This window comes from Pituophis catenifer, unplaced genomic scaffold (genome assembly GCF_029215685.1).
Source record: "Pituophis catenifer annectens isolate HBS135680 unplaced genomic scaffold, rPitCat1.0.hap2 SCAF_2, whole genome shotgun sequence".
In the NCBI taxonomy this organism is placed as follows: Eukaryota; Metazoa; Chordata; class Lepidosauria; order Squamata; family Colubridae; genus Pituophis; species Pituophis catenifer.
The window spans coordinates 138,519,640-138,534,693 of NW_027256882.1; the positions used below are offsets into that span (position 1 = coordinate 138,519,640).

General features: G+C 38.2%; 1 protein-coding gene across 4 annotated transcripts in view; it reads right to left on the reverse strand.

Moving 5' to 3' along the window:
- Nucleotides 1-15,054, reverse strand: part of TBC1D16 (TBC1 domain family member 16) — a 78,236-nt gene that overhangs the window by 18,478 nt on the left and 44,704 nt on the right. For all 4 annotated transcript variants that reach the window (XM_070937682.1, XM_070937681.1, XM_070937684.1 and 1 more), the window contains one exon: nucleotides 755-952. In XM_070937682.1, coding sequence (XP_070793783.1) covers nucleotides 755-952 — 198 coding nt within the window. The remainder of the gene's footprint in view (nucleotides 1-754; nucleotides 953-15,054) is intronic.

Consider the following 15,054-nt stretch of genomic DNA (forward strand, 5'->3'; position numbering starts at 1 on the left):
CCTCCAGAGATCATCAACCAACGCGACCAATGCCGTTTCTGTGCTGTGTCCAGGCCTGAAACCCGACTGGAACGGATCTAGATAGGATGTTTCCTCCAAGAATTGTGGAAACTGTCGCGCGACCACACTCTCAACAACCTTCGCCAGGAAGCGAAGGTTGGAGACAGGACGATAGTCCTGTCATGAGCCTATCACTTACCTGCCAGCCCATACAAAATAATTGTACCCATGTGGCACCCTCTGATGCATTGAACTACAATTTCAAAAGTTATCTCTTTGAACCTGAAGAATTTGGGGGACTTTTGTTCAGCATAACTGGGAGGACACGTTAAGAGAAACATGGCAAAAAAACATCCTAAATTTAAAATAGCACAGACTATATATTATTTAGGAAAATTATCAGGAAGTTATTTTCTTGTGCATTCAGACAAATCAGCCATCAATAGAGACATAGAAATAAACAATATTTGCACACCATTTTGCAACCCAGACCAGTCTTTCTCGGTCACTTATTCAAAATACACAAGAACACAGGGTAAATGTAGTTGGAAAGCCAACAGGTGAGTATAGATAATATCATCACTGTAAGGAACCATGATATTGGTTTTAACCTATGTGGCAGCATGAAATCTTTTTAAGCAACGTTCTCCAAAAGAAAAGCCAAGAATGAAAACTCATTCTGGTTTTGTTGTTGATATCACTTGTCTAGGTAACAGGGCAATGCCTGTCATGTCCGGACATAGTCAAATCTTACCTGAAAAAAAGGCGAAGAGATCTCATCTGTCCCAAGTCAACTCTGAAGACCCCACAGATCTGTTCCAAGGCAAAGACCTTCTGTTGCTCATCCCATCTGGAGGCCTGGACCTGCCCATTATTCTCCTGGAACTGGGAACTAGGGTCAAGGCTTGAACTGGAACTGGTTGAGCGAGTCATGTGGCTTTCACATGGGTCTCTACACCAAATGTAGAAATGGACAAATAAAAGAAAGGAGGTGGTGTGAGGCAGATCACTACTAATTGCAAGAAGCACTGGTACAGTTGAAAGGTGAATGGAGGAAATCCAGGTGGACTCCATTTTGCTACAAAGCCTGTTCTATTATCCTGTCTAGAAACCTCAACCTAAATTCACCCAGGAACATGCACGCATGCATATATATCTACTCACATGAAAAAATGCTCCTGGAAATTTGGAAACAAAATTATCTAACCCTACACGAATCATTAAATTTTATTTGAGTAGATAAAAGTTGTGAAGTAAATGTACATATGGAATCTATACAGCTTAGTTAATTGCTATTGCACATGAACACTGCTAATTCCACAAATAAACTTTTGTTATTTATTTCTCAACATTCTCTTTCCAACCCTAAATCAATAAACTACTCTGCTCAGTAAATATCTTTTCAAATAGATGAGGATTTAGTTCAACTTCAGACTGAAATAAAGAGTTACAAGGACAAAATAAAAAATATTGTAGTGGATGTCTCAACTACCTTTGCAAAGTTGGGAGCAAGAGACATGAAAAAGAGTGTGATTTCATGTCATTTCTTAATTGTGAATGGACAGGAGAATTTCAGTTTGTTCCATTTCTGCCACGGGGTCAGTGGACAAGTTTGGGTAAGCTTCCCAGTTATAGCAAAAGCTGCATTTTATAAAAGTGGCAATTTCTCAAAAAAGATGTTCCTAGTTGCCTTTTACACAAGATGGGTGAAACACAAATCTAATAAATAAATAACCTCCTGACAAAGAAAAAACAGTGCAGCTTTGGGCAGAACTATGAAACAACTGAAAGAAATACAACAAAAATGCAGTTTGGATAAAATAGATGGATAAGAGAGGAATCTTTCAAGGAGACCCACCAACAACATTATTGTTTGTCATTGTGTTGATTCCTCTGTCAACAATACCAAACAGGTCAAGCTATGGCTATCAAACCTCAAAAATATCTGCCAGGCTATCCATCTCCTTTACGTGGATGATCTGAAGTTGTATGGCAAAACACTTTCTGAAATAGAACTAAAAGACCTGGACAGGAAGACCAGAAAAATGACAATGAATCATATTCCTTCATCCACACAGCAATGTTGACAGATTTTACTTACTAAGGCACATACAATGGTATGGAACGTTGCAAATACACCTGACAGTTGAAGAAGAAGAAAAGACATTGGAAAAATATCTGAAGTGAAGATGAAACTAGTGAAGGCTTATTGAGTACTGAAAAGACCAAACTAGCCTATAAGTAAGACCAAATGAAGAATAGAAAAGTGACATGGTAAGGCAAAGTATTACACAGCCACTAGCAGATAACAAGAACTGGTAATGGTTTGAAGCAGGAAAGTTAAAAAAAAAAAGAGGGGCTAATTCTGGCCAAGTAAGGCCAAGCCTTGAGGATAAATGCATATTTAGTCAGACAGCAATAGATAGCAAATGCCATCTCTGCAAAAAAGCTGAAGAAACACTGGACCATATAGTTTAGCTGCTGCAAGAAGATTGCCCAGACGGACTTCAAACAATAAAATGACAAAATAGCAACAATGCATGAGATATATCTGCAAGAAATACTATTGCCTATAAGGAGGAACTACTAGTGGGACCACAAAATAGACAAAGTAATAGAAAATTAAGATGCCAAAGAGCTCTGGGATTTTAGAATTCAACTAGACAAACATGTGCTGCATAATTTCCCAGACTTAACAACTTTTGATAAAATAAAAAAGTCTGGACAGTGGCTGTTGTAGTATCTAGAGACAGCAGTATAGAAGAGAAAGAACTGAAAAAAAATTACAAAATACAAAGACCTGCAAATAGAAGTAGAACGACTATGGCAAAAGAAAGCAAACATAGTACCAATACTTGAATGTGCCTTGGGTGCAATTCCCAAACCACTGGAGCATCACTTGAGTACCACTGACATTGACAAAAACACCATCTGTCAATTGTAAAAATCAGCTTTACTTGGAATCGCAATGGTTCTTTTAAGTGCATCAAACAACAATATCTACCTATCCCAGGTCTTTGGGAATGACTTGATAGGCAAATAAAAATGCCAATTCCAATCTAAACAACTGTCTCTGTGTGACAACCATAATTGTTTAATAACTTTTTATTGTTATTACATCACCCAGAGTCTCATGTTGTGTGATAGGTAGCTATATAAATTTAGTAAATAAATAAATTATGCCAAACAGTTTCCCAGACAACACACACATACACACCAAGTTGTCACATCGTTATTTTTCCTATTTTTGCATCAAGCAAGATATCTGGAAAATATAGCGGCATACTTGCTTATTTAAGCATTTCTTAGCACATTCTCTTCCTATCAAAAGCTTTGTGAAGCACACAAAGAATCCCCGAACAGCCATTATTGTTCAATTGTCTTAATTATGTCAGCAGATGCTAAGCTGCCAGAGAATTTGCATTCACTTTTACCAAGGAATAGCAGCAACCCTGTTTATGTGTGGCCTGCATTGATTTTCATCGGGCTTCTGAAAGAACAGCAACAACTGCAACTCACAAATGTTCCACTGTCTCCATGCCTTTTAGAAAGGAAAATTAAAACAATCTACTTTTCAACGTCTCTCCAATTTAACTCTACGAAAATCTGGGACATGTCGACCTTTTGAGAAGCCATCTTAAAAATCAGAAAAGCTTCTAGCTTTTGTCTGTCATATCCCTGAAAGATGCAATTCAGGAAATACTTTTGGCTACTCCTTGTTGTAGCAATTTCAAATACCATTTTAAAGGCCATTTTCCCTTGTGGCTACTGTATCATATTTGGGGTACACGAAATGCTGCTACAGTGGAATGAACAAGAAGGGTAAAAAAAAATGATTTAAGAACAAAATTCTGCTGCTGTAGCTCCAAAACAGAGCAGAGTTTAAGTTTCAGAAATCTGTCCATTCCCACCCCTGTAAAATGCTAGTCCTCCTCCCGAAGAAAAATAAGAAAACCAGTAGTATGCTGGGAAATCAGTGAATCTGAAACTGTGACCTCCAGGATCTGGAAAAGGCCAATCTATTTGAGCAATCTGAAAGAGCTCTCTTGCAAAATGATGGATTGCAAAACAAGGGAAGGAGAAAATATAAAAGCAGCTCCCTGAAAGGTCAGTTTATGCAATGTTTTCTAATCCGCTTACTGAACAATGCAGGTGCTAAATGCTGAAGAAATCACACACTCAGCATGCCAGTGTGAACCTTTCTAACCTGACAACAATGCTCCCTGAGCAGGGGCCACATGAGGCCATTGGAAGAGCCTTATTTTTAGCATTCCCCAGCAGCTGGGGTCCCTTAGGCATTCTCCATAGTCAGCTGGAAGACCGCATTGTTCACAGAGCCCTTGGGAGAAGACCAAGTTCACCTCTGCAGCCAGAAACCAGACTCTGCATACACAGCTCCAGTACAGCCGCACTATTAGATGCAGCAGTTGATGCCCAATGTCCGCAAATGCGAGCTCTTTTCATTAAAATCAAGCTAATTTGGACTTTAAGTGACATGGTCTTATTTCTGGCAGATTCAAACTCTTGATTTTAGGGGCCACTGATGACGCTGCCCTTTTCCCATAACCAGGACAGAACTCATGTCTTTCTGTTCTATAGAAAGAGTTTCCTCTACTCCTAAACCTACCTAAACTTCACAGCACTATGACCAGGTGAACAAAAGCAGAAATCTATCTACATGCTCTACTACTAAAACTCTCGTTGTCATAAGGTTTAAGTGGGTGAATGGTACATCACAGGGCAACAATTTTCGAAGGAAGTACAGGTAATCCTTGATTTACAACAGTTCATTAACTGACCGTTTTCTCTTTTTTTTTAATTTAATTTTTTATTTTCAAATTACATAACAATAAACATTTTTTACTGTGTCATGTGTCTCTTACGGGTATTTACATTTATTCCTATACATTTTTATTTCTCTGTTCTAACCAGTTATACCACTTATCCCACACCTCATAAAATTCTTACTGTTTTATACCTACCTATGACTGGATCGAGACTTTGCTCTTGAAAGATATATTTTGTTTTATGTTGGAAAAAAATAAAAAAATACTTTTCAAAAAAAAATATTTTTTTTACTGTTTTCAAAGTTGCAATGGCTCTGAAAAAAAGTGACTTGTGACCATTTTTCCACACTTACGACCGCTGCAGCATCCCCATGATCATGTGATTATAATTTGTACGCTTGGCAATTGATTCATATTTATAGCCGTAGCAGTGTCCCGGGATCATGCGCACAGCTTTTGCAACCGTCTGAGAAGCAAAGTCAATGGGGAAGCCAAATTTACTTAACAATTGTGTTACTAATTTAACAACTGCAATGATTCACTTAACAAGTGTGGCTAGAAAGGTCGTAAAATGGGTCAAAACTCACTTTACAAATATCTCACTTAACAACATAAATTTTGGGCTCAATTGTGGTCATAAGTCGAGGACAGCCTGTATCTCAAAGTGGGCTAACTTTCAGAATGTCTTCAAAATCCATGACCCATGATTCCCAAGGGAATGAAATGTGGTGAAGCTACTGGCTGCTGCAGTCATGTGATTTTCATTTTCAAAAATTCTGTGACAATTTACCAGCCAGGCTTTTATTTTATTTTTTTTTAATTTGATTTATATGCCGCCCTTCTCAGGGCGGCTTACAATGTGTTCAGCAATATGTTCACTGCAAGCAAGGCTTGCAGTGCTTTGCTCCCTTCCCCAGCCAGCAGCAGCCACTTAGCTGGAAAGGGGAAGGAAAGGAAAGGAAGGGACTGAGGAAGATAATGAGAGACTGACAAGGAGCGAGGGAAATTTCTGATGCTCTCTGCCAGTTTCCTTCAACTCAGTGGGGAGGTTGGCAGGAAAACGGAAGTTCTTCCTGTTCCCACTGCTTTTTTGCCAATCTGTGATCATTCTGATTCTATGTTTAGCTAAGGAAATATCTCTTAAAATGATGACCTGTCAGAGTCTAGTGACAGATAAATCCAGCATTATACTGTAATTCAAGTACATATGGTGCTGCATCATGACTACACTATATCTAAATATTACTATTTATGTTTAGTCTAAACAGCATTTTTCTCCCTGCAAAGACCTGGAATAGGCCTCTTGATCTGTAGATGAATGAAATCACTCTCTGCTGAAGTTTTGTGAGAAACATTACTGTATAGCATAAAATCCCTTCCTTATATTCCTCAGGCTGGAATAAATGGCCAAGAATTATGGTGCTATGTAGCTTGGAAAAGACACAACACTTCTTTCCTGTAGCTGGCATATAATGTCATCTTTACAATGACAGTATTACATAAAAGCGGGCTGGAATACAGGTAGTTCTCGAGTTACGAGGATTCATTTAGTGACTGTTCAAAAGTTACAACAGCACTGAAAAAAGTGACTTATGATCGGTCCTTTAGTAGGTGATTCACTTAACAACCATGGCAAAAAATCAGATGTGATTCAATTAACAACCACCTTGCTTAGCAATGGAAATTCTGGGCCCAATTGTGGCCATAAATCGAGGACTGCCTGTATTAATTCCTTGTGGTCCAAAGAGGAAGAAACAACTTAAAATGCTATTACAGACAGGTTGTGGGAAAAGGCCATCTTTGTATCAGGGTTCCCACTTGTTCTACAACACTCTATATTTTCTATTATTGTCAAGCAGATCAATTAAAGATTTCTTGACTATATTTTAAAATGTGTTAATCTTGGTTAGTTTTACAGGCTCACTTGCATTGCATTACTGTTTCTTCTGGGGGCTAGATGTTATCAGCTTACAAGACTTCAAAAATAATAATAAAATAAAATAAAATAAAATAAAATAAAATAAAATAAAATAAAATAAAATAAAATAAAATAAAATAAAATAAAATAAAATAATAAAATAAAATAAAATAAAATAAAATAAAATAATAAAATAAATAACATAAAATAAAATAAAATAAAATAAAAAATAAAATAAAATAAAATTAAAATAAAATAAAATAAAATAAAATAAAATAAAATAAAATAAAATAAAATAAAATAAAATAAAATAAAATAAAATAAAATAAAATAAAATAAAATAAAATAAAATAAATTTCTGGCAGAGAGCCTTGGCAAACTAATGACCATAAGGCCATAAGGAGCTGGCAGTATTTGAATGACTGAACAATGGCAACAATATTAAATGAGTTGCCTGCTTTCTGAAAAACCTGCTGACCTATGAATATAGAAAATGTAAAAAAAGAACAGTACATGCAGTATCTGCCATTTGCCTTGCTAATCCAATTAACTCAGTTGGATTTCATGAAGAATCCAAAATGGCTCTTGAATCATTCAGAAGCTTGCTTACTAGCTAAGGACTCTCTAGAGCAGGGGTCAGGAACGATAGCCCTTTTATGACTTGTGGACTTCAACTCCCAGAATTAATGAGCTAATGGTTGGTTCAGGAATTCTGGGAATTGAAGTCCACAAGTCATAAAGGGGGTCATTGTTCCCCACTCTGCTCTAGAGATTATCTGTTTATTTCTTTATTTGATTACTATAGCCACTCATAATTCCACTGGAGTTGGGTAGCCAATATATTTAAACAAAAAAATAAATAATCTTACACAAGTGACTGTGGATGGCTTATAAGATTAAAACAGACAAACCCACCACATATAACAATGCTCTCCCATGTTACCACTCACCATCAAAGCTCATCATGACGCATTTGTTGATATGCACTATTTATATCCCCATAATCGAGAACTTGTTCATATTATGAAACACATTCAGAAAACAATTGCACGAGACAGTTTTATGAACACTCGGAATAAAGTACTGTATTAAAATTCTGCCTGGCACCATGGTGGACATTCCTATACCTCACCCTTTTGACAATGAAAAGGATTTACTATGGTAATCCAGGTCATGATGCTCTTATTGCTGCTAACTCATTAAAACAAGAGTACACAACTTTCATGCACTCTGCCTATTTGTTCAGCCAAAATAAACATTATGATTGGCTGCAGATCCTATGAAGATCTGCTGCCCTTTCTGGGATTTTGAAAGTGCCACAAACAAAGAAAGGAGGAAAGGAGAAGGAGGAAAATTTTATAACTATAATACCCAGATAATACAGAGATGTTTCAGTGTAATTTTTTTTAGGCAAAACATTTAAGGAACAAAACGAAAAGGAACCAAGCATACCTACCCAGACCACAAATGCAATTAGAATTTTAATGATTTCAAACATTTCCAATCATTCAAATAAACAAAATAAGATAAACTAAGCTAATTCATCCTTTTCATGAATCAGAGCCTTGATAGTACAAGGGTTTAGTGCACCCTGTTATTAACACAGCTGCCTGCAATTTCTGCTGGTTCGAATCTCTCCAAGGCTCAAGGTTGACTCAGCCTTCCATCCTTTCTAAGGTAGGTGAAATGAGGACCCAGTTTGTGGGGGCAATAAGCTGACTTTGTATAAAATATACAAAAGAATGAAGGCTATTGCTTAAAGCATTGTAAGCCGCCCTGAGTCTCCGGAGAAGGGCGGCATATAAATCAAATTTAAAAAAAAAAAATTAACCTTTAGACCAGGGGTCCCCTACCCCTACCCCTGGGCCGTGGACTGCTACCGATCTGTGATATGTTAGGAACTGGGCCGCGCAAGCGATGAGCGAGCAAATCTTCATCTGCACATACGTGGGATCTAACTTGCATGCAACACACACAAACACACACAGCGCCTGGAAGAACTGTCTTCTATGAAATTGGTCCCTGGTGCCAGAAAGATTGGGGACTGCTGCTTTAGACTACTTTTCCAGCTGATATTTTAGAGGCAAGCAGGGCCAATCATAGCCCTTGGACAGCTTTGTGGATCTATACCCAGAATTCCTTAAGACCCAGCTCACTGAAATTTGCCTGCGAATCTCTGAAAAACTGTGCTATCCTCCCCCACGAAATTTAAGGAAAGAAAAGCTCTCAGCATCTGAAAGGATCAATGCATGTCTTGGGGAATTTAAAAAATTCTAACTCCTCCCAAAATAGAAAAAAATATATCAGAAAATTCTACCTCTGACATTCTTACAGAAATCAATACATCACTGCTTGCCCTCTTCTTCTTTCTAGGGATCCCAGATGCTGAAAATGTTACAGGAAAAGAAAAGCTTTTGCATGCAACAAGGCTGTCCAACCATCTCTAAAGCGGAAGCAGTATGCTCCATCCCATAATTGGGTAGATCAGATTGCCCTGATAGACTGGTCTCACTGGAAAAAACACTTAACCATCTCTAAAATTCTCAATGGTTTGAAGACAGATGAAATTTCAGGTAAGTCATATAACAATATTATTTTTATTGCTTGCTGTGGTAGGAAAAGGCAGAGATCCTGGCAACTTTCCGAGGCAGGAACCATTCCTCTTCCTTACTATCTCACTAGCTCCTGGAACACCAGCAGAACATTTGTGATGTTGCCCCTAGGATCAAGATGCTGTGTTGTTTTTCTTTCTATTAAATTTATATGAAACAGCATCAGTACTGGTCAAACTCATGCATCGTTTTGGTACAAGGATTTTGTTGTCTTCTCCTCCTTTCAATTTCGAAGTTTAACTGCAGAAATTACAGATAGTAACTGGAAAACAAAATTGGCTGGAATCTTCCTTGAAATACAGCCAATAGCACACCTCCCTGTGGACTGACACGTAATTAGGTGTGGTGTATCAATATCCTTTTGTAATACTATGGTATACCAATTTCAGAAGGCTCCTTCTGTGCTCTCTTGCCCCAGGGCCCTTTCTATTAGCAGCCACATCAAATGGGAAGTTCATCAAAGCATCCACATCTTTGGTACATCCTTCTTCCCTAAGCTGCGGCGTGAGGCAATATGCCTGAATTTTGATGTCATACATTTATATATGGTTCAGGAAAATCTGGATTGTCCTGATAGTTTGTAATCAACTAGAAATGGGAAGTTAGGTAGGTCTGAAAAAATTGAACCAGACATCTCTAGGCTGGAATCTCACGTCATTCTAATCTTTAAAAAGTCTGGCTTAATCAATCTCTTCTTGCGAGTGGAAGTGGATTAACCAATAATATTTCCAAATCTGGTTTATAAGGCCAGAACAAAAATGGATCTAAGTTAGGCTGCCACAATAAATAATAAATAGAGATTCTGTGGTTGGTTTATCTTCCCCTGTTGCAGGGGGGAATAAGCAAAAGCAGTCAAGCAAATCAAGAACCAGAAATGGTGGTCTTTTTTGATGAATGCTAAAAAGTCTGGCTTAAAGTCATATGAAATCATAGACTGGACCAACTATTTCTTATTTGGGGTGGGATTTTATTATCAATCACTTTGAATATGTAAATGAAACATGAAAAAGGGTAAAATAATATAATACAAATGAATACATCAGGGATTTAAAGTGTCACGGCGATTATAGCTTTTAAAAATATCATTATGAGGATACATATGTGTTATACATATTAAGGGACTAAGAAACATTACTTAAATGTGAGCTAAAATGAGTCACAAAATCCATGGGCCACAACAATATAAATCATTGAATTGAACTTACAGCTTAGTAACTTCAGCCCATATGATTAAAAATAGATTCTGATTTAGATATTGCTGACTAACTATATCAACCTGAAAGGCAAAATATTTTAGGGTACCATTGCTGCATAAAGTGTATATACTGCTTTCCAGGAGAAAACAGATTCAGGTCTTCGCCCCAGACTGTTTGGAACCAGATATTTAATCAGTGATCTATAGAAGATGAGTACAGGTAGCCCAAAACATATATTGCCAGGCGAAATATTTGTTATTTGTGAATCACTGCAGTCATTAAATTAGTAACACAGTTGTTAAGTGAATCTAGTTTCCCCACTCTCTTTGCTTGTCAGAAGGTCACAAAAGATGATCACATGACCCCAGGACACTACAACCGTCATAAATATGAACCAGTTGCCAAGCATCCAAATTCTGATCATTTGACCATGAGGGCAATGCAACCTGTTGTAACCTTGAACAGTCACTAAATGAATGGTTGTAAGTCAAGGACCACTTATAATTTGGGTTGTATGCAGTAAGGGCGTTTTGCTTCCAAAGACACTTGGCTGGATTGGGAGGTGGAAAAAAAAACACCCCAGAAGAGAGCAATGGAAAAACCTCTTCCATATGAATGGATAGAAAACTAAATTACCAGCTGTACCTTGGTAATCTCTAGAAGTCAGAGATGACTGGGGATATCCTCCTTTTTTCATCCCCCCCCCCCCGCCATTTTTTTCCAAAATGAACCCAGATACATCTGAAAAGGAGAATGGAGGCATGGTCTATTACTGTCTCTTCTCCTATCACTAACCAAATGCATGCCTTTCTTCTGAAGAAGCACTGAAGCTCAAGAAGGCCAGCACAGATTAGCCCCTCCTCCCTCCTGCACAAATACACATGCACGCACACACACACAATGTGACCATTTCCCCCTAGCCAGTGGCACTAAACACTATTTAAGTAGCTAATTAACTTTCTGGGCTAGAAAAGCTTCTGTAATTGCGTTTCTTTCACCTTTATAGCTCCCCTCCCTCAAGGGAGCTAGAGCTGTCCTCTGGCATTTGTTCTGCTCCTTCCTACCACTCAGGCACAACTTCTACCTTGACAGCAGCCTGCCAATCACGGGCCGCAGAGGTCGCTGGGGACTAAATTAGGAAGATGCTTGTGATGGACAAATCCGCCTAGCTATGCACAAAGACAGTGCAAAAAGAAAATATGCTTACAAGTAATTTCTACATTACATTAGAACGTGGCTTCCACAGCCCCCATCAGAGCCAAAGATTTCTCCATCGTTGACTCCTTTTTCTTTTGTAAAGTAGATGGCAGAGATGTTCAAAACTTAGGACCGTTTATGTTTTGTTTGCACTGGCATCTGCTCCTCATCAAACTGAGGGGGGAAGGGCATAGAAAATATAAATACTTTGATGTTTCAAGCCATGACAGTCATATTTGGTTCCAAGGTGCTACATTAAGCACTTTGCATCTAACCTTAGTCGCTTGATCCAAAACTGCATATGTACACACACAGGCATAGACCAGGAACCAGAAGGTTCTCCTTTGGGGAGGACACAAGTGTCATAATCCTTGGTATTCTGACCCTGGTTTAAGCTTTTCAAGATTCTCGCTTCAAGCACACCTACGCCCACAATAACCGTGGCTGTACATTTTGGGTGGCACAGGTATTTCATGACAGACTAGAATCTCTGTCTTATTTTATTAAAAGAGAGCACCTACTGCAGCTCTGGTCAAGCTTAATGACACAGTTGTGCAAAATAAGGAAGTGAGGGAGGGAGAGACAAGAGCAGCAGCTGTTGTGGCATCCTAATTTCTCTCTAAATTAAAAATGAGAGGAGCCGGGGAAACAATACGAAAGAGCAATTTTACAGGAAACCACTTAACTAGGGTGAAGGGTTTTTTTCCCCTTCCATCTATTGGGTCATTTCAATGGTCACACTACATAGAAACTTTCAGCACCTTCTCTGTCCTGGCCACCCTCTTCCCAAGATTTTGGACTACAGTGCCTATCATCCACAGTCAAAAAACCTATGATGCTGGTTTGATATGAGAGGCGCTGTAGTCCAACACATTTGGCTATCACCGAATTAAGGACACTCTTCAATATGGAAGAAATAGAATGCAGCATTTGCTTCTATGAGGATATATATTAAGTTACTGCTAAACAAAGCGAGAAGTCCTTATTATTGGGTTTTTTAAAAACAATATGGACAACTTCTGCCAATACAACAGAATCCTGAAATAAAATTGCACATTTTTCTTCCCTATCTCCTAAAGATACCTTCTTGTTGTCCAGCAGGAATATTCACCCAAATGGAAGAAAAGCAGTTACTTTGCTTAATTCATGCTATACACTACATATTTTTTAGTAATTATTAACAGCTTAAAGGTCCTCTAAATTGAAACATCACCACCCTAAACCGAATATACAAGTTCCATAATGTACTCAATGAAAAGCATCTGCTTGCTACAAAATAGAAGCTAAGACTAAAAGTATTAATCTGTTGAGAAATGATCATTTAATCTGTTTTATCCTGTCAAATGCATCTATGTATATCCGAATATAGATGCTGCTTTTTGTCAGAGGAAAGAGAAAGAGAGAGGGAGGGAGAGGGAGAGGGAGGGAGATTTGAGATTAAAAATATTACCTAAACAGGTAAGGTATATTTTGGAAAATCCATAGAAAGGATTTTCTGAACATTTCTGTGGTACAGTTGTTTCATGGCGACAGGTTTGGTTGTTTCATACTTATGAATAAACACGCTCACACTGCCCTAAGCAGCTTAACACAGCTAACCATTGAGGGAAAACCCTGGGCATGAACCTGGCCTTTCTTTTAAAACAAGGCAAGTATTGCAAAAGCTCAATGATATATCTTTATGTTCAGGAGAGAAAGGTGGTTTTCAATCAATCGGTGAATGTGTATAAACTCCCACCCGCCCCAATCCTAGAGATGGAAAATGTGATTTCTTAGTGCAGCATGAAGACAAATGTTTACCTTCCAGCTGGACAAATCTGGAAAAGGAGAGCTTTCTTAGTAGTGTTTATTTTTATTTTTTTAAAAAGAATCAATGGGTCATTTTGCTTCGCTTTCCCTGCTGCCCTTCTCCCCATCCCTCCATGCAAAAGTAAAAGTCAACGCTCATTATGCTAATTACAATCAAGCCATCAGAAACCCAAGTCACTGGAAATCCCTGAAGATCCATTTTGTTTGGAGATGCTTGGCATTTAGCAGCGAATCTCTCAAAAGGTCTTTTGCCTGGCAAATTAAAGCAACGGCACTAAGGCCAATTCTGCGGAGACTTCTATCACTTACTGAGGCAATGCCATCCAAAGAGATTGGCATTCCTGTTCAAACCTACTAGAATAAGACACACAGTGTTTCCCAAGCAGAAAGAGGAATAAAAATGAGGAATGCAGGATACTGATGGTATTTCAAAAGCTGCATTCAGGGAAAAAGTCAGTTTTTGCTTACAGTACAAGTACCCCAGACAGAGGATCTCTTCTTAACCTCTGAATGTGGATTACACTTCCTACAATACCAGTAATTCTCTGCCTGGTGCTTTCCAAATATCCCAGATTAAGTCAGCCTTGCCCAAAGCACTGTCTCCCCCCCCCGCCCCCCCATATGTATTGCTTACATTTCCCATCATCCTTAATTGCATCTGGAGGATGGCTTATTCTGTCTAAAGATATTGTGGCAATAGGGCAAGAGTGGAGATTTTGAGTCAAATATCCCTTTGGGAATAAGGCAGCAGAGAAATTGAAGGAGATAAATAAGTAAGTAGATTTTGCATTGTGAAAGGAGTTTTTTTTTTTAAAAAAAAAATGAACTGAAGTAGCATAGGAAATTATGTTGCAATTGAAGGCTTAAAAAACAGCCATTCATCCTGAAAATAGGAACTGAGTCTGAATGATTGGCCAGGATATTTTGGTAAGTCTAATTATTTATTAATTAAGAAAATGTAAAAAGGGCCAAAATATGCATAAGGATACATAAGGCAAGGGCACTGATAAATATTGCTATTGGTCAGTACAAGTAAGTCCTCAATTTACAATCACAATAGGGATCAGAAAATTCATTGTTATGTGGTTGTTAGGCGAGATATCATGTGGCTGCACCTGATTTTTTGTCATGGTTGTTAAGTGAGTTATGTGACCATGAGTTGCAAACTTCTGCCGTCTTCCTCAACAACCTTGCTTGCCAGAAGCCAACTGGGAAGGTCACAAATGACAATCATGTGCCTGCAGAATGCTGCAATCAGTTGCCAAGTGCCTGGATTACAATCATGTGACTGTGGACATGTTGTGACAGTCGTAAGGTGTGAGGGCCATTTGTAACTAACTTTTTTCAGTGATGTTGTAACTTTGAACAGTCATTCAAATGAATGGTTGTTAAACAAGAAGTAGCTTTTTTTGTTCTGTAAGGTCCTATTAATTGGAAGGTCAGAGAAACTGAAAGAGGCAACAATCTATTGGTGGTAGTTTAGCCATTACAAAGTTGCAACAATGAATTTCATGAGTAGTTGTTGTTGTTCAGTC